Source organism: Salmo trutta, chromosome 22 (assembly GCF_901001165.1).
Source record: "Salmo trutta chromosome 22, fSalTru1.1, whole genome shotgun sequence".
NCBI classification, from domain to species: domain Eukaryota; kingdom Metazoa; phylum Chordata; class Actinopteri; order Salmoniformes; family Salmonidae; genus Salmo; species Salmo trutta.
Window position 1 is genome coordinate 35,900,901 of NC_042978.1, and position 21,359 is coordinate 35,922,259.

The window sequence follows — 21,359 nt, forward strand, 5'->3', positions numbered from 1 at the left end:
ATATGGCCATACATTTGGCATGAGGTTAGGAAGTGCAGCTCAGTTTCCACCTCATTTTGTGGACAGTGGACACATAGCCGGTCAGTAACATTGGTCAGGTACTCTGCCACTGTGTACTCTCTGTTTAGGGCTAGATTCAGATTCCAGTTTGCTCTGTTTTTGGTTAATTCTTTCCAGTGTGTGAAATAGTTATCTTGTTGTTTTCTAATGATTTGGTTGGGTTTTATCGTGATGCTGTCCTGGGGCCCTATTGCGTCGGTTTGTGTTTGTGAAGAGAGCCAGAACCAGCTGGCAGAGAAGACTCTTCTTTTGGTTCATCTCTATGAAGGTTATGGCTTTGTGATGGAATGTTTGGGCATCGGTCCGTTTTAGGTGGTTGTAGAATTTAACAACTCTTTCCTGAGTTTTGATAATTAGCATATATAGTACTAATTCTGCTCTGCATGCATTATTTGAAGTTTTACGTTGTATGCGAAGGATATTGTTTGTCCCATTTGTGATTTCTTAGTTGGTGAGTGGACCCCAGACGTGAATCATAGAGGGCAATGGGTTCTCCAAAAGATTGAAGTATTTTTAGCCGGATTCTAATTGGGATGTTGAGTTTTATGTTTATCTTGCCTTGTCTTCAGATCGTTCACAGACTTACCTGTGGTGCTGATGTTAAGGCCGAGGTAGGTATAATTATATGTGTGCTCTAGGGCAATGGTGTCTAGATAGAATTTGTATTTGTGGTCCTGACATCTGGACCTTTTTTGGAACACCATTATTTCTGTCTTTCTGAGATTCACTGTCAAGGCCTAAGTCTGAAATAACCTGTGGCCCTCCTTGGTTGGGGACAGAAGGACCATATCATCTGCAAACAGTAGCCATTTGATTTCTGAGTCCAGTAGTGTGAGGCCCGGTGCATCAGAATGATGTAGAGCTCTTGCCAATTCATTGAGTGCGCATGGAGTGACCTGGAGTGACCTGGAGTGCGCATCAAAACAGTATAATCCACTTGGCTGGACCCTCGTTCTGAATAGCCATACTTCTTCATTTCTCTAAAGAAAAACATCAACCAATTTCTAAAGACTGTTGACATCTAATGGAAGCAATAGGAACTGCAGCCAAGTGCCACAGAAATCTAGGTTCCTATAGGAAACAAATTGAAAACAGAGTCACCTCAACAACAAAGAAATTCCTGGATGGTTTGTCCTCGGGGTTTCGCCTGCCAAATACGTTCTGTTATACTCACAAACATTATTTGAACAGTTTTAGAAACTTTAGAGTGTTTTCTATCCAAATCTGGGCCTGAGTAGCAGGCAGTTTACTTTGGGCACGCTTTCATCTGGACGTGAAAATACTGCCCCCTATCCCAAACAGGTAAAAAAATTCTGTAAACCTAATTTTGCTTTGTCATTATGGGTAATTGTATGTAGATTGATGAGGTGAAAAAACTATTCAATCAATTTCAGAATAAGTTTGTAATGTAACAAAATGTGGAAAAGGTCATGGGGTGTGAATACTCTCCGAATGTAAAGTATTCACACCGCTTTACTTTTTCCATATTTTGTTGCGTTACAGCCTGAATTTAACTAGGCCCCTTTTTTCTCCACATCCTGCCTGAATGAAGGGGAAGTAAACTGCCTGTAACTCAGGCCCTGAAGCCAGGATATGCATATAATTGGTACCATTGGAAAGAAAATACTTTGAAGTTTGTAGAAGTGTTAAAAGTAATGTAGGCGAATATAACACAATAGATATGGTATGAGAAAATCCAAAGAAAAACCAACCAGAATTTTTTTTGAGACCATCCTCTTAGTAATGCAAGAGAAACGTCATTTTGAAAATTAGCTCCCTGGGTGCTATTCCTATGGCTTCCACAGGGTGTCAGCAGTCTATGTTCAAAGTTTCAGGCTTGTAACTTCAAAAACGAATAAGAAATAACAGTTTCAGTTGAAGGACACAGTCTTGGAAATTCGTGTTTGCGCGCGCCATGAAGACATTATGCACCTGCTAAAATCAGCTTCCTATTGAACATACAATTTTAGGGTATCTGAGGAGTAGATAGAAATGTATTTTGACTTGTTGAAACAAAGTTTATGGGTAGATTTTCGGATTCCTTTCTCTGCAAGTTGAACGAGTGGATTTCCCAAAACGATGGCGCCAACTAAACTGACTTTTTGGGATTTAAAGAAGGATTTTATCTAATAAAAAGACACTACATGTTATAGCTGGGACCCTTTAGATGACAAATCAGAGGAAGATTTTCAAAAAGTAAGTGAATATTTAATCGTTATATCTGAATGTATGAAACCTGTGCCGGTGGAAAAATATTTTGATGTGGGGCGCCGTCTTCAAACAATTGCATGGCATGTTTTCGCTGGAATAGCTACTGTAAACAGTGCAGTTAGATTAATAACAATTGAAGCTTTCAGCCAATATAAGACACTTATATGTACCTAAATGTTTAAAATCCATCATATTTATATTTCTTTATTTGAATTGCGCACCCTCCAGCGGGAAACCGATCCTTAGATGATTTTGAATGACTACACCATCTCTGAACCCCACACATACAATTATCTGTAAGGTCCCTCAATCAGATTTCATCAGATTTTTGCATTTCAAGCACAGATTCAACCACAAAGACCAAGGAGGTTTTTCAATGCCTCGCAAAATCGGACACCGATTGGTAGAAGAGAAACAAGCTAGAAGCTGAATATCCCTTTGTGCATGGTGAAGTTATTAATTAAGCTTTGAATGTTGTATCAATACATCCAGTCACTACAAAGATACAGGCGTCCTTCCTTACTCAGTTGCCAGAGAGAAAGGAAACTGCTCAGGGATTTCATCATGAGCCAATGGTGATTTTAAAAACAGTTGCAGAGTTTAATGGTTGTGGTATGAGAGAACTGAGGATGGATAAACAACATTGTAGTTACTCTACCTTGCTAACCTAAATGACACAGTGAAAAGAAGGAAACACTAATATTCCAAAACATGCATCCTGTTTGTAACAAGGCAATTAAGTAAAAATTTGTCAAATACATTTACTTTTTGTCCTGAATAAAAAGCGTTATGTTTTGGAAAAATCCAACACAACACATCACTGTATTTGTATTTTCAAGCACGGTGGTGGCTGCATCATGTTATGGGTATGCTTGTCATCGGGAGTTTTTTAGGATAAAAATAAACTGAATGGAGCTAAGCACAGGCAACATCCTAAAGGAAAGCCTGATTCAGTCTGCTTTCAACAGACACTGGGAGACAAATTCAACTTTCAGCAGGACAATAATCTAAAACACAAGGGCAAATCTACACTGGAGTTGCTTACCAAGACGACATTGAATGTTTCTGAGCGGCCTAGTTACAGTTCTGACTTATATTTGTTTGAAAATCTACAGCAAGTCTTGAAAATGGCTGTCTCGCAATCATCAACAACCAACTTGACAGAGTTTGAAGAATTTAAACAGGAATAATGGGCAAATATTGTACAATTCAGGTGTGGAAAGCTCTTCGCTGCCAAAGGTGCTTCTACAAAATACTGACTCAAGGGTGTGAATAATTATGTAAATTAGATATTTATGTATTTAATTTTCAATACATTTGCAAAGATGTCTAACAACATGTTTTCACTTTGTGTGTAGATGGGTAAGAAATAATATAATTGTTTTTATCCATTTAGAATTCAGGTTGTAACACAACAAAATGTGGATTAAGTCAAGGGGTATGGGGGGGGGGCCTTCCTGGCCCACACAGGATATTGCTTTTCTACATAAAGCAGGGCTAAGTGCAGCCACTCTGAAACAAGCACAGGCATACATTCAACAGTGATAGAGACTGCTCTGCTGCCTCGTAGATGGACTGTAGCACTGTGGTTATGCATGTACAGGGAATCATTCAACAGGTAGTGTAAAAAGATAGGACCATAAGAGAAAATCAACTGTAGTGGTGGTAGAGCGAGAGATGCATAGCAACATTATATATTGAGAGATAGCAGTATGTGAGAGAAATAAAAAGGATGGATTTGAGGAGAAGAAAAAAGAGAGAGATAGTCGGGCCAAACAGACTGTAATTCATTACCCAGCAAAAAAAACTGAGGAAGAGAGAAATGGAGGTAGAAAGAGAAATGGAGGAAGAGAGAGAAGGAGGGAGAAACAGGGACAGGGAGAGACAGAATGAAAATATCTGTTTCTGTCCCTGAGGGGGTAGTCAGTTATTATAAAGCCATTGTGGCCAGCAACAGAGTATGCTTCCAGAACGCATTCTGAGCCATGCTCAATGAGTCAGACCTTATAGCCTGGTTCTGCTGGCGAGGAAGGGAGGGAGGGAGGGATTGCAGGAGGGAGGGGCACAGAGGGGAGATAGATGGATGCAGGGGAAGAGAAAGAGAGGGAGGGAGGGAGGCGGAGTGGGGAGGATAGGGGGTGTGTCCAAACACACATACCCACTGAAGCCTGTCCCTACCCTCCGTGACAAGGAGATTCCTTATCCACCCAACAAAGTTGGACCAGGTGGGAGGATGGATGGACTGAAAGGGCAAGAGAGAAGGGAGGAGGGGAGAAGGGAGGAGAGAAGGGAGGAAGATGGTGGGAAAGACCAGGTGAATGAATAGACGGGAGTGGAAGAGAAAGGAAGGTGTAGAGAGAGTGGGGGAGATGACTTGTAGAGAGAAAGAGAGAAGGGGGGGGTGAGTCAGTGAGTGGGACAGGGTAAGGCATGCTTGGCTTTCATTGGTACACTGAGCCAATTCATATAACTGCAACTAAATTTAGACTTCACTGCAGCCTTCTCAGGTATGGCTCCCCCCCTCGTCTATCTTCTGGGCTACTCACATTATACACACACACACACACACACACACACACACACACACACACACACACACACACACACACACACACACACACACACACACACACACACACACACACACACACACCACACACAGCCTCTGCAGACAGGATTATTATTTTAGTCTAGGGGACCCTTGACTTGAACAGCTTGCTTTCATGACTGTGCACATTTAATTCCGCTCTTCCCCCTCTGTCTAACCCCTCTCTTCCTCTCCATACCCTCCTTTCTGCTTAGTATTGTCACCCTAGATGGTTCACACGGTCTCCTATTCACTGTGTTTCCCGGTCATAAGTCTTCTCTGACCGCAAACATTGACCTCAAAGGGTTTACCTCAACACTCCTGGCACCCCTACCTCTATCTCAATACCACCTGCACCGCTTTAACTCTATCTCCCCCTGCACCCCTCTAACTCTATCTCCCCTGATCCCCTCTAACTCTATCTCCCCCCTGCACCCCTCTAACTCTATCTCCCCTGATCCCCTCTAACTCTATCTCCCCCCTGCACCCCTCTAACTCTATCTCCCCCTGCACCCCTCTAACTCTATCTCCCCTGCACCCCTCTAACTCTATCTCCCCTGCACCCCTCTACCTCTATCTCCCCTGATCCCCTCTAACTCTATCTCCCCTGCACCCCTCTAACTCTATCTCCCCCCTGCACCCCTCTAACTCTATCTCCCCCGTACCCCTCTAACTCTATCTCCACCTGCACCCCTCTAACTCTATCTCCCCTGCACCCCTCTAACTCTATCTCCCCTGATCCCCTCTAACTCTATCTCCCCTGCACCCCTCTAACTCTATCTCCCCCCTGCACCCCTCTAACTCTATCTCCACCTGCACCCCTCTAACTATATCTCCCCTGCACCCCTCTAACTCTATCTCCCCCCTGCACCCTCTAACTCTATCACCCCCGTACCCCTCTAACTCTATCTCCACCTGCACCCCTCTAACTCTATCTCCCCTGCACCCCTCTAACTCTATCTCCCCTGATCCCCTCTAACTCTATCTCCCCTGCACCCCTCTAACTCTATCTCCCCCCTGCACCCCTCTAACTCTATCTCCACCTGCACCCCTCTAACTATATCTCCCCTGCACCCCTCTAACTCTATCTCCCCTGCACCCCTTTAAAACCTGTTGGGGATAGGGGACAGTATTTGCACGGCCGGATAAAAAACGTACCCGATTTAATCTGGTTACTACTCCTGCCCAGTAACTAGAATATGCATATAATTGTTTGATTTGGATAGAAAACACCCTAAAGTTTCTAAAACTGTTTGAATGGTGTCTGTGAGTATAACAGAACTCATATGGCAGTCAAAACCCTGAGACAAATCCTGACAGGAAACTGAAATCTGATGTGTGGATATCACTTCAAACATTTGCCATTGAAACACACAGGGGCTTGTGAATCATTTAGCACTTCCTATGGCTTCCACTAGATGTCCCCAGTCTTTACAAAGTGGTTTGAGTCTTCTATGGTTGTAACTGAGCCAAAGAGAGGCTGTTGATATTGGTCACAGGGGATGGGCCATTACCATTGTGACGTCGGCACCCATGGGTACTCTCCCTTTTCGAAACGTTTTGAAAAACAATGCAACCGTCCCAATGGAATATTATTGAAGCCCTGGTTGAAAAAGGCCCTAAAGATTTATGTTATACAACGTTTGACATGTTTGAACGAACTTAAATATATATTTCTTGCTCATTCCTGACGACAAGTCAGACTCACACGGTACATTTTCACTAGCCTTCGGAGCGCGCTAACACTATTGGTACATAAATTATTAACTTTTTTGAACAAAACTACATTTGTTATGGACCTAGATGGCTCCAACATTTATAGCCTAGACTTTTTTTCTGTGCATACCAAGTTGTTTATTGCAAAGTGTCATTTCCCAGTAAAGTTATTTTTAAATCTGGCAAAGCGATGGCATTCAAGACATGTTAATCTATAAGTCTTTGAATGACAATATTACATTTTAACAATGTTTTCGAATAGTAATTTTGTAAATTGTAGCGCTAATTCACCGGAAGCATTCGAGGGAAAAGATTTTCTGAACGTCATGCGCCGATGTAAAATGCTGTTTTTATATATAAATATGAACTTTATCGAACAAAAAATGCATGTGTTGTGTAACATGATGTCCTAGGAGTGTCATCTGATGAAGGTTGTCAAAGGTTAGTGCTGCATTTAGCTGTGTTTTGGGTATTTGTGATGCATGCTAGTTGCTTTGAAAATGGCTGTGTGATTATTTCTGGCTGGGTACTCTGCTGACATAATCTAATGTTTTGCTTTTGCTTTAAAGCCTTTTTGAAATCGGACAACGTGGTTCGATTCAGGAGAGGTGTATCTATAAAACGGTGTAAAATAGTCATATGTTTGAGAAATTGAAGTTATAGCATTTATGAGGTTTTGCATTTAGCGTGACGCGATTCCACTGGCTGTTGATTAGGGTGGGACGCAAGCGTCCCACTGGCCCAGACAGGCTAACTCTATCTCCACCTGCACCCCTCTAACTCTATCTCCCCTGCACCCCTCTAACTCTATCTCCCCTGCACCCCTCTAACTCTATCTCCCCTGCATCCCTCTAACTCTATCTCCCCTGATCCCCTCTAACTCTATCTCCCCTGCACCCCTCTAACTCTATCTCCCTACACTGTGTGGGGCAGGAGCTGGCACAGCACATACAGGTTTATATAAACTCGCATCCAGTCGTCTGAGGGACACATGTTTCTAAGAGAACATCTTAGTAGGCCAAAGGTCACCAAATAGAAACCATGCCATAGTGCTAGTAGGCTACAGCACCAACATACACTCTCTCCAAACAAGACTCACTACCGGGTTCCAAACTGCCTCTGGAAGCAATGTCGGCACAAGAACTGTTCGTTCGGCGCTTCATGAAATGGGTTTCCAAAGCCAAGCAGCCGCACAAGCCTAGAATCACCATGTGCGGTGCCAAGAGTCAACTTGAGTGGTGTGAAGCTTGCCACTATTAGACTCTGGAGCAGTGGAAACACTTTCTCTGGAGTGATGAATCACGCTTCATCACCTGGCAGTTCAACGTACCAATCTGTGTTTGGCGGATGCCAGGAGAACACTACCTGCCCCAGTGTATAGTGCCAACTGTAAAGTTTGGTGGAGGAGGAATAATGGTCTGGGGATGTTTTTCATGGTTCAGGCCCCTTAATTTTAGTGAAGGGAAATCTTAACGGTACAGCATACAATGACATTCTAAATGATTCTGTGCTTCCAACTTTGTGGCAACAGATTGGGGAAGGTTGTTTTCTGTTTCATAATGACAATGCCCCCTGCACAAAGTGAGGTCCATACAGAAAAGGTTTGTTGAGATGGGTGTGGAAGAACTTGACTGGTCTGCACAAAGCCCTGACCTCAACCCCATAGAATACCTTTGGACTGAATTGGAACGCCGACTGTAAGCCAGGCCTAAACGCCCAACATCAGTGCTGACCTCACTAACGCTCTTGTGGTTGAATGGAAGCAAGTCCCCTCAGCAATGTTCCAACATCTAATGGAAAGCCTTCCCAGAAGAGTGGAGGCTGTTACAGCAGCAAAGGGGAGACCAACTCCATATTAATGCCCATGATTTTGGAAAGGGATGTTCGACAAGAAGGTGTCCACATACTTTTGGTCATGTAGTGCATATTCACAGATACAATTCTGAGAAATACAAAATGTCAATTAACACCACCATGACTCAGAGACCATCCTGACCCAGCACACACACACACACCACGCGCACACAGGCACGCACGCACGCACACACACACACAGAATATGTTTTACTATCCTTGTGGGGACCTAGAATTGATATCCATGGAAAATCCAATTTTCCCTCACCCCTAATCCTACACCTGACCCTTACCCTAACTCTAACCCAAAATGTAACCATAACCCAAACCTTAACCCCTAACCCTAACTCCTAACCCTAAACTTAACACCTAACCCTTAACCCTAATTCTACCTCTAACCCTAATTGCAAGCCTCTCTGGGATAGGGGGCAGTATTTTCACGTCCGGATGAAAAGTGTGCCCAAAGTAAACTGCCTGCTACTCAGGCCCAGAAGCTATGATATGCATATAATTAGTAGATGTGGATAGAAAACACACTGAAGTTTCTAAAACTGTTAAAATAATGTCTGTGATTATAACAGAACTGATTTGGCAGGTGACACCCCGAGCACAATCCATCCAGGGAAGAAGAAAAATTTGGGTCACTGTTTTCCAATGGTTTTCTATGGGAGATCTGATTTATTAGGGCCCAGATTGAAGTTCCTATGGATTCCACTAGATGTCAACAGTCTTTAAAAATTGTTTGATGTTTTTCTTTTGAGAAATTAAGAAGTTGGGCTGTTCTTTGTAGGCGTCACTCTGAAGGGCTTTAGTCTTTTGTTGTGCGTGAACTGGAGCGCGCCTCACGTTGTTTTTATCCGGTATTAGAAACAGTTTATTCCGTCTTAAATTTGATTGTTTATTTACATTTTAGGATACCTGAGGTTGGATTAGGAACGTTGTTTGAAATGTTTGGACCAAGTTTACAGGTAACTTATTAGATACTTTGTAGTCATGTTGGAACCGGTGTATTTCTGAATCAAACGTGCCAAATAAATGGATATTTTGGGGATATAAAGAAGGAATTTATCGAACAAAACAACCATTCATTGTGTCACTGAGACATTGTGTCACTGAGACATTTGAGATTGTATGCGGGGCGCTGTCCTAAGATAATCGCATGGTTTGCTTTCGCCTTAAAGCCTTTTTGAAATCTGACACAGCGGCTGAATTAACAAGAAGTTAAGTTTTATTTTGATGTATTACACTTCTATTTTCGTGAAGGTTGAATATTGATATTCATAATATTGGCGCGCTACAATTTCATTGGATGTTGTCAAATCAATCCCGCTAACGGGATTCGAGCGGGATTCGTGCTTAAGGGGTCCATAAGAGGTTATTAATCTAACACTCAAGCCTAAAAAAGCCTATGTCATCGTGGGGACCTGGGAAATGTCCCCACAATGGAGCATTTTACTTGTTTTACTATCCTTGTGGGGACTTTTGGGGATTTACGGTACCCACGAGGACAGTAATACAAGCCCCGCCCAACACACACACACTCACACACACTCACACACTCACTCACTCACTAAAAAGGCTTCGGAAAGAAATCTCGCCCAGGCCCCCCACGGCCTTCTTTGACGTTGCCTTGACAACAGCAACATCAACAACATTATCAACATCAATAATAACCTGGTATTACAGCTAACGTTACAGATAAATGCACCCTGCTGACTCACTACGAACAACAAATGGGGTTTGTTAGGTGTGCGCAAGTGCACGTGTTCTCACTTGTTTTTTCTTGTAGAAGCCCTTTTTGTCACAGTTAGGGATGCGGAAGCCTCTGGGGTTGAGCACATTGGAGATTTTAAGACTGTTCAGGATGCTTTCCATCTCTCTCCTGCATGGGCCCTGCACAGACAGCACACAACACGTCAGTAAAACATTACTAACGACTGTACTATCCCTGTACTAACCCTGTAATAACCCTGTAATAACACTGTTCTAACCCTGTACTAACCCTGTACTAACACTGTACTAACCCTGTACTAACCATGTAATAACACTGTACTAACCCTGTACTAACCCTGTAATAACACTGTACTAACCCTGTACAAACCATGTAATAACCCTGTACTAACCCTGTACTAACCCTGTAATAACACTGTACTAACCCTGTACTAACCATGTAATAACGCTGTACTAACCCTGTACTAACCCTGTAAAAACACTGTACTAACCCTGTACAAACCATGTAATAACACTGTAATAACACTGTACTAACCCTGTAATAACACTGTACTAACCCTGTACAAACCATGTAATAACACTGTACTAACCCTGTACTAACCCTGTAATAACACTGTACTAACCCTGTACTAACCTTGTAATAACACTGTACTAACCCTGTACTAACCCTGTAAAAACACTGTACTAACCCTGTACAAACCATGTAATAACACTGTACTAACTCAGTACTAACCATGTAATAACACTGTAATAACCCTGTAATAACACTGTACTAACCCTGTACTAACACTGTACTAACGCTGTACTAACCCTGTACTAACCCTGTACTAACACTGTACTAACCCTGTACTAGCCCTGTAGAAACACAGTAATGACACTTATAAAACTGTAATGACACTGTACTAACCCTGTACTAACCCTGTACTAACCCTGTACTAACACTGTACTAATCCTGTACTAACCCTGTAATAACACAGTAATAACACTAATAAAGTTGTAATGACACTGTACCAACCCTGTAACAACACTGTAATAACACTATACTAACTCTGTACTAACTCTCTAATAACACTTGTAATAAAACCATACTAACCCTGTGCTAACACTGTAATAACACTGTAATAGCCCTATAATAACCCTGTAATAACACTGTACTAACCCTATAATAACCCTGTAATAACACTGTACTAACCCTGTAATAAAACTGTACCAACCCTGTAAAACCACTGTACTAAAACTGTAATAACACTGTATTAACCCTACAATAACCCTGTAATAACACTGTAATAACACTGTAATAACACTGTTCTAACCCTGTACTAACCCTGTACTAACCCTGTACTAACCCTGTACTAACCCTGTAATAACACTGTACCTACCACGTAATAACACTGTACTAACTCTGTACTAACCATGTAATAACACTGTACTAACCCTGTAATAACACTGTACTAACCCTGTACTAACACTGTAATAACACTGTACTAACCCTGTAATAACACCATACTAACCCTGTACTAACCCTGTAATAAAACTATTAACCCTGTAATAAAACTACTAACCCTGTAATAACACTGTACTAACCCTGTAATAAAACTGTACTAACCCTAAAATAACACTGTAATAACACTGTACTAACCCTGTAATAACACTGTACTAACCCTGTACTAACACTGTAATAACACTGTACTAACACTGTACTAACCTTGTACTAACACTATACTAACCCTGTAATAACACTGTACTAACCCTGTAATAACCCTGTACTAACCCTGTAGTAACACTATGCTAACAATGTACTAACCCTGTAATAACACTGTAATAACACTATACTAACCCTGTACTAACACTGTAATAACCCTCTAATAACACTGTTATAACACTGTACTAATCCTGTAATAATGCTATACTAACCCTGTACTAACACTGTAATAACCCTCTAATAACACTGTTATAACACTGTACTAATCCTGTAATAATGCTATACTAACCCTGTACTAACACTGTAATAACCCTCTAATAACACTGTTATAACACTGTACTAACCCTGTAATAATGCTATACTAACCCTGTATTAACACTGTACTAACCCTAAAATAACACTGTAATAACACTGTACTAACTCTGTAATAACACTGTACTAACCCTGTAATAACACTGTAATAACACAGCAAAATCCTGCATTAACACTATATATATATATATATATATATATATATAGGTCAGTGTAAATGTATTAGAAATGTATTTACATCTCAATATCACTGTAATAACACTATAAATGTAAATAAATGTATGTTAACAAACACATGATGAAAATATAACAAACCACAAGATAGACATATAGTGAGTGTGAGTGTGTGTTTCAGTAAAGATGAGGGGAGGGGTGGGAACTTGTGTGCGTGTGTGTGTGTGCGTGTGTATCTGTGTTTGGTAAGGTCATTTGTACAGTATGTGAGAGATAGGTGGTGGTAGGTATTAGTTAAGTTTCTTTATCCATGGTGCTGGAAATAGTCATTACTTACATACTCGGTCTCCCTTTTGTTATCCAGGGAGAAGTTGTGCATGTCGGAGATGACTCCCCCAGACACTGACTCCACCTTGTAGCTCTGGCTCTTCTTATTCTGCTCCTTCTTGATCACGTCTAGCTTGGTGTGCAGTGGCGGTTTGGCTTCTATCGCCCCCCGATGTCCACCACCTCCGCCTTCCACACCTACCGCGCCCACCGCCACCGTTGTGGTCGTCGTCACGGTGCCGTTGGCACGCCGTTCAGCCCCTGCCCCGGCCTGCTCCCCGCTTGTGTTCTCTGTCAAAACAACAGGAAGTGATGTCATGGTTTAGAAAAGTTTTCAAATAAAGTCCAAAAAGCTTGAGGATGAGTGTGTGTTGTTAGATTGTCATAGAGGATGGTCTATGCATTGGCAAGGAGATGGAACACCATTACGTTAGCTTCAGGAACATCTTTACCAAGATTATGGTGTGTTTGGATACTGTCAGAGTTCCAGAGTTGGCGAGTCTGAAATAGTCTAAACACTATAATGACCTGAGAATGAGACTGAGACCAGTGCCTCGCAAGCTGTTCTAGGTCCCGAGAGAGAGAGAGAGAGAGAGAGAGAGAGAGAAAAGAGCTGTTAAACTCTACAACCACCTAAAAGGAAGCGATTCCCAAACCTTCCATAACAAAGCCATCACCTACAGAGAGATGAACCTGGAGAAGAGTCCCCTAAGCAAGCTGGTCCTAGGGCTCTGTTCACAAACACAAACAGACCCCACAGAGCCCCAGGACAGCAACATAATTAGACATAACCAAATCATGAGAAAACAAAAAGATAATTACTTGACACATTGGAAAGAATTAACAAAAAAATGTGCAACCTAGAATGCTATTTGGCCCTAAACAGAGAGTACACAGTGTCAGAATACCTGGCCACTGTGACTGACCCAAAATGAAGGAAAGTTTTGACTATGTACAGACTCAGTGAGCATAGCCTTGCTATTGAGAGAGGCCGCCGTAGGCAAACCTGGCTCGCAAGAGAAGACAGGCTATATGCACACTGCCCACAAAATGAGGTGGAAACTGAGCTGCACTTCCTAACCTCCTGCCAAATATATGACCATATTAGAGACACATATTTCCCTCAGATTGCACAGACCCACAAAGAATTCGAAAACAAAAATCCAAATTTGATAAACTCCCATATCTATTGGGTGAAATACCACCGTATGCAATCACAGCAGCAAGATTTGTGGCCTTTTGCCACAAGAAAAGGGTGACCAGTGAAGAACAAACACCATTGTAAATACAACATAATAAGACATTTGAAATGTCTCTATTATTTTGGAACTTGTGCGAGTGTAATGTTTACTCTTCACTCTTCATTGTATATTTCACTTTTGTTTTTCCATTTCACATTCTTTGGGAGCAGAGAGAGAGAGAGTGAGACATAGGGAGTGAGTGACAGAGACAGACAGACAGACAGACAGACAGACAGACAGACAGACAGACAGGGAGACAGGGTGACAGGGAGACAGGGAGACAGGGAGACAGGGAGAGGGGGGAGCAGAGAGAGAGAGAGAAAGAGAGAGAGACAGACAGACAAGGGGGGGAGCAGAGAGAGAGAAAGCGAGAGGAAGTCAGTCGCTCGCTCCTGATATTTATAGACCACGTAGTTGGCAAAGATTCCTGACAAATCGTTAAAGACATAGCAGAGTCCAGACCACCTGACCGGGTCAGAAGGGGAGATAGGCGATGGGAGAAGAGGGGGAGGAGGGGGATTTAAACATTGCTCCCTAATATAGGAAAGGGACGAACTATCCACCATATGATCAGGGTCAGCCAGAACTACTATTGCCTACTGCACTATTATTGACCAGAGCCACATGAGGTCGTGTGCTATGCTGGACAGTATGGTTGCATCCCGAATGGCACCCTATTCCCTATACTACTTTTGACCAGGGCCCATAAGGAATAGGCTGCCATTAGCACACAGGCCCTGTGCAGATAACCATCTGAAGGCACTCAGGGAAAGAATGTCAACACTGGGTTTGAACCTGGAATCGTGAGGCCAGCAGTGGGCTGAACACATCCAACTGGTCTTGGCAAAGACACACACACACACACACACACACAAAAACACAGACATACACTTATATGAACACACACATGCAGTTACACACACACACACACACACACACACACACAAAAACACAGACATACACTTATATGAACACACACATGCAGTTACACACACACACACACACGTTGTAAGGATTAAGTAGAAGCAGATATTGTCTTGCGGAGTGGTGGGCAGGGAGGGACGGGGTACATTATGCACACAACAACATAAACATCAATAATGTCATCATTGGCGTAAACAAGAACATAAAAAACAACAACAAAATGGCTGCAGAATAGATACAGCTTCTCCATCGTCACCCTTCACCTTGAAACCAGACAAATCACCTCAACCAACTCCTAAAAACCAGAAATAAGTAGAAAGGATCCAAGGGGAGAGAGAGCCCAGTCTACACTGCATTCGGAAAGTTTTCAGACCCCTTGACTTTTTCTATACTTTGTTACTTTAGAGCCTTATTCTAAAATGGATTAAATAGTATTTTTTTCTTCATTTATCTACACACAATACCCCATAATGACAAAGTTAAAACACTTTTTTTTTACATTTTGAAAGCGTATATAAAAACTGAAATATCACATTTACATAAGTATTCTGACCCTTTACTGAGTACTTTGTTGAAGCATCTCTGGCAGTGATTTTCAGCCTAAAGTCTTCTTGGGTATGAAACTACAATCTTGGCACACCTGTATTTGGAGAGCTTCTCCTATTCTTCTCTGCAGATGCTCTCAAGCTCTGTCAGGTTTGATGAGGAGCGTCACTGCACAGCTATTTTTAGATCTCTCCAGAGATGTTTGATCGGGATCAAATCTGGGCTCTGGCTAGGCCACTCAAGGACATTCAGAGACTTGTCCCGAAGCCACTCCTGTGTTGTCTTGGCTGTGTGCTTAGGGTCATTGTCCTGTTGGAAGGTGAACCTTCGCCTCAGTCTGAGGTCCTGAGTGCTCTGTAGCAGGTTTTCATCAATGATCTCTCTGTACTTTTCTCCGTTCATCTTACCCTTGATCCTGACTAGTCTCCCAATCCCTGCCACTGAAAAACATCCCCACAGCATGATGGTGCCACCACCATGCTTCACCATAGGGAGGTTGCCAGGTTTCCTCCAGACGTGATCCTTGGTATTCAGGACAAAGAGTTCAATCTTGGTTTCATCAGACCAGAGAATCTTGTTTCTCATGGTCTGAGAGTCTTTAGGTGCCTTTTGGCAAACTCCAAGCGGGCTGTCATGTGCCTTTTACTGAGGAGTGGCTTCCATCTGCCCACTCTACCATAAAGGCCTGATTGGTGGATGCCGCAGAGATGGTTGTCCTTCTGGAAGGTTCTCCCATCTCCACAGCTCCACAACTCTCGAGCTCTGTCAGAGTGACCATCGAGTTCTTGGTCACTTCTCTGACCAAGCCTCTTCTCCCCCGACTGCTCAGTTTGACCGGGCAGCCAGCTCTAGGAAGAGTCTTGGTGGTTCCAAACTTCTTCCATTTAAGAATGATGGAGGCCACTGTGTTCTTGGGGACCTTCAATGCTGCAGACATTGTTGGTACCGTTCCCCAGATCTGTGCTTCGACACAATCCTGTCTCGGAGCTCTACGGACAATGCCTTCGACCTCATGGCTTGGTTTTTGCTCTGACATGCACTGTCAATTGTTGGACCTTATATAGACAGGTGTGTGCCTTTCCAAATCAAGTCCAATTAATTGAATTTACCACAGGTTGACTCCAATCAAGTTGTAGAAACATCTCAAGGATGATCTGTGGAAACAGGACGTACCTGAGCTCAATTTTGAAATGAATAGCAAAGGGTCTGAACACTTATGTGAATGAGGTATTAATGTTATTTATTTTTAATACAGTTGCAATATTTCTAAAACTGTTTTTGCTTTGTCATTATGGAGTATTGTGTGTAGATTGATGAGGATTTGTTTTATTTAATCCATTTTAGATTAAGGCTGTAACATAACAAAATGTGGAAAAAGGCAAGTGGTCTGAATACTTTCCGAAAGGCACTGCATAAGGATGCCTGAAAAACATCAATGTTTATATGCAAAAACCTCTCCTATTACTTTTTCTGATAAACATCTTATGAAATCTGTTTGTCTAATGGCAGCGGGGTAAACAACTTAGTGGCGAGAGTGCGAGAGAGAGAGAGTGCGAGAGAGAGTGAGAGAGAGAGTGATAGAGAGAGAGAGCGAGACCCCACAGAGCCCCAGGACAGAAACACAATTAGACCCAATCAAATCATGAGACAACAAAAATATAATTACTTGCCACATTGGAAAGAATCAACAAAGAAACTAGAATGCTATTTGTCCCTAACCAGATAGTACACAGTGGCAGAACACATGACCACTCTGACTGACCCAAATTTAAGGAAAGCTTTGACTATGTACAGACTCAGTGAGCATAGCCTTGCTATTGAGAAAGGCTAACCTGGTGCTCAAGCGAAGACAGGCTATGTGCACACCGCCCACAAAATGAGGTGGAAACTGAGCTGCACTTCCTAACCTCATGGCAAATGTATGGCCATATTAGAGACACATATTTCCCACAGATCACACAGATCCACAAAGAATTTGAAAACAAATAAAACATAGATAAACTCCCATAACTATTAGGCGAAATGTCTCAGTGTGCCATCACAGCAGCAAGATGTGTGACCTGTTGCCAAAAGAAAAGGGCAACCAGTGGCAACCAGTATTTACAATACACCATTGTAAATACAACCCATATTTATGTTTATTTATTTTCCCTTTTGTACTTTAACTATTTGCACATAATATGACATTTGAAATGTCTTCATTCTTTTGGAACTTTTGTGAGTGTAATGTTTACTCTAAAACATTTTATTATCTATTTCACTTGCTTTGTCAATGTAAACGTATGTTTCCCATGCCAATAAAGCCCTTAAATGGAAATGTAATTGAATTGAAAGAAAGAGAGAGAGAGAAAGACAGAGAGACATACAGAGAGGGAGAGAGAAAGAGAGAGGAGAGGCCTTGTTAAATTCTTGGAATGCCTCCCAAATGGCAACCTTTTACCAATATAGTTCATTACTTTTGAGCAGGGCCCAAAGGGCATCTCAGTAACTCTAATCACAGTGCACAACAATGTGATAAAGACCGGTACGGTTGCCTAGAGGCTGTTTTAGGGTCAGTTTGGTCTGGAATTGTTAAGGACAATGGCCTATAGCTAGCAGTCAACACTGGACAGCACTGTGGGATTGGCAACTAGCAACGTTTTCAAACACTTCTGACTAATTGGATTGAGAGACATCAAGGTCTAAACTGAACCAACCAAACAAGGTGTGTACAATATTTATATGATTTACAAAATGAATGGTAAAGTATATTACATTGTAATAGGAAAACTGTGATTTATATCGTAAATGTGTACATTTATCAACAATAAAATACAGTAATGCATTATACTGCAGCATGCTGTAAATTATGGTGCATTGTGGGAAAATGTTGTATTTTTCGGGCACCACAAACCTTTTGACCACTAGTGGGTGCACAGTATTCTTGTTTCTGACTCATTTACATATTTTGAGTCATGCCTTGTATGTGAGTATGTGTTGTAGTAGTGCCACATCATTTAAATGTGTACAGAGGACAGATTGGAGTGGCAGCTAGTCACAGACCTTTAATGGTTGAGCATTTGCCATGTCCTTGGTCTGTTTTGCCCTGTAGTTGCTGTCAAGGCCTCTAGAAGTCCAAGTGATATAAAATACCAAAATGTGGAATTTAATATCACTTGTACTTCTAGAGGTCTTGACAAAGGCTTCCAAACTGGCATTCATTGATATGATGTCATATGTAAACACATTGCTTGCACCAATCCCATGCAATATACGGTAAAATACTGTAAAATACAATCCCCATCTCCCTCAATGAACTTCATTCCTTCATTCATCCATTCATTCATACATTACAATTACCATAAAAGGATTACAGTAACTCGCTGTACTGTTATTTCACGGCAACTTACAGGCAGACAGTTTCCTGTGAGTTACCATAAGAACAATAGTAAAATTATTACAGGAAAAGTATTGGATACCGTAAAATATGTTACGGTAACATATTGTACCTTTTGATAACTTACAGGAGACTGGCTGCCTCTAAGTTACCTTAGAAAAGCACAGGAAATGTTTTACAGTGAATATAGTGCACTATTTTTGGCAGGCCAGACTGCTGTTTAAAAGTGACAGACCTTGCTAACAATAGCCTTTGTGTGTGACAATGTGACAGTGGACTGCTTCACCACACACCACTGTGGCAAAGCCAAATTACTAGGAGGAGAAAACACACACCAACGCCTGGTGGGCTGACACAACCTCCACTAAACACACAACAACACCACAGGGGGCAGAGTGAAACAGTGCCTTCCCCTCTTTCCTCGTAATAATGCAAGGTGGAGGAAGTATGGCTTCACATGGATGTGATATGTGTGCCAGGTCCATATTAGTTTGTGTGTGTGTGTGTGTGTGTGTGTGTGTGTGTGTGTGTGTGTGTGTGTGTGTGTGTGTGTGTGTGTGTGTGTGTGTGTGTGTGTGTGTGTGTGTGTGTCAGGCGTATTTGCATGTCCCGATGTCAAAGCTGTGCGTTTGGGAAAGGAGAGTAGGCCTATGGACATAACAAATTCGTCATTCACAAAACGCTAATCTTTGCTCATCTACTTCAGCTAAAGATACACATATGTGGCATTCACTAACGATTGGGTTGGGGCAGCCAGATGTGTGTGTGTGTGTGTGTGTGTGTGTGTGTGTGTGTGTGTGTGTGCGTGCGTGCGTGCGTGCGTGCGTGTGTGTGCAGAGCGCGAGATAGCACACAGTATATGGTATTGAGAGTCAGCATGTCGTCCTCAAAAGAACAACGACTACTATCTGGCATATGGTGGCGCGCGCCTTAGCGAGCCGAGTGGCTGAATGGAGTGAATGCCACGGGCTAAAATAGTTGCGCAGGTTCCATTCAAACCCAACGGTGCATTTCACACCCAATAACAGAGTATATAAATTGTTCAACTAAAGAAAGCTCACAACATTATGAATTTCAATGCGTTTTTCTATTGTTTAATTACTATATGGCCCATATATACTGTGCGCCATGGATATGTTGGCAATAGGTTACGATGCGCAAAACGTATTGACATATTGGCTATATACTTAAACCTCACACTGCAAATAAAAAAACACTGATTCGATACTAATAGCATTAATGTACAATACCCAACATTTTATTAACCCCTTATGTGCACTGTAATGCACATAATCTTATTAAGCGTCAATCCTCTCTGAACCGCCGCAGGGCCACTGTTGCTATTTGTAGCGGGCACCGGACACTTAGAGGGAGGCATACCGTCCGGCACTCATGGAGAGCCGGCCACAAGGCAGCCACAGTCCGCCGAGTGTCTTATTATTGCCGATTGCCACAAATTAACCCACATCGATATTTAATGAGTAAGCCTAAGTAACCCATGACGTGCGCAAATGTTGGCATGAGTCACACCAACATCAACCCGCAGCCTATAGCCCTAAGACTACAGTGGTTCTCTAACAGAAACAGACCAACCCAGCTCAGAACCTTCATAGAAAGAGCGACATTTAGAACTGTGAGGCGCTTACCTTGTTTCTGCGCGGGGAGCAGAAAGGTGTTGAGTTTTTTGGACGCGGCGCTGGAGCACGCTCCCCTTCCCTCTAGCAAGGCTTGCAGTGGTCGGGTCTCCCCGGGTTGGAACTGACAAATCAGCCCGGAGCCACAGCGCCCGGTGTACACTCCACACGCCTGACCCTCAGCAAGGGCGCACGACAGACAGCACCCGCAGCCGGGCTCCCGCACCCTCTCTGCGCAGTCTTTTGGCAGCGGCTTGCACTCCATAAGAGCCCCGGCGTCACACGGCTCGCATCGGACCACTGGTCCCACGGTCTCCGCGAACCGGGTGAATGCAGCGAGCACCGCAGTGAGACAAAGCACGCATAGACCGGGCATTCTGCCGATAAGCTGGTCACAAAGGGACAGTATGCGAGTTGTCACGTAAGCTTAAGGGGACTCTCTGTGTCACAGCGAACCGGCTAGACTTCTCCATCTGTATTTTCTTTTAAGCGAACTTGTCGTTTTATACAGGCGGGAAAAAGAGCCAACAAGTCACACCCTCCGTATGAATAATGTAAACGGAGAGCCCCGATCCAGAGGAACCGCAGACGTTGACGACACAGGCTCGCGAATGACATTAATAACGGTTTAGAACCGATTCACAGGTGGATTAGGCCTATTCGATGAATTTACAGTATTTATTGTGTAACTATCACTTTGTACACAATGTTTAGTATATAGGCCTACTATTTTGTTGTATTTTAATTGATTAAGGCAGGTAATAATCTTATTTAATTTAGAGTTAGGAGCCAAGTAAAATGTGAAACATATAGGACTAGTTTCCCTGACACAGATTATGCCTAATCCTGGGCCAAAACGTATGCTACATTCATAATTGAAAGTGTTTTTAGTCCAGGACTAAAGTTAATATAGGTTGGGACACCGGTCCCATAGGGTTAGAGTTTTTCACATAAACAGAACACT

General features: G+C 42.5%; 1 protein-coding gene across 1 annotated transcript in view; it reads right to left on the reverse strand.

The window, feature by feature from the left end:
- igfbp3 (insulin-like growth factor binding protein 3) overlaps window positions 1-20,885 on the reverse strand; it is a 33,749-nt gene extending 12,864 nt beyond the window's left edge. The window contains exons 1-3 of the mRNA XM_029707843.1: window positions 20,408-20,885; window positions 12,685-12,965; window positions 10,202-10,321 (exon numbers count right to left, since the gene is read on the reverse strand). Coding sequence (XP_029563703.1) covers window positions 10,202-10,321; window positions 12,685-12,965; window positions 20,408-20,771 — 765 coding nt within the window. The 5' untranslated portion in view covers window positions 20,772-20,885. The remainder of the gene's footprint in view (window positions 1-10,201; window positions 10,322-12,684; window positions 12,966-20,407) is intronic.
- Between the last annotated feature and the right edge of the window lie 474 nt (window positions 20,886-21,359).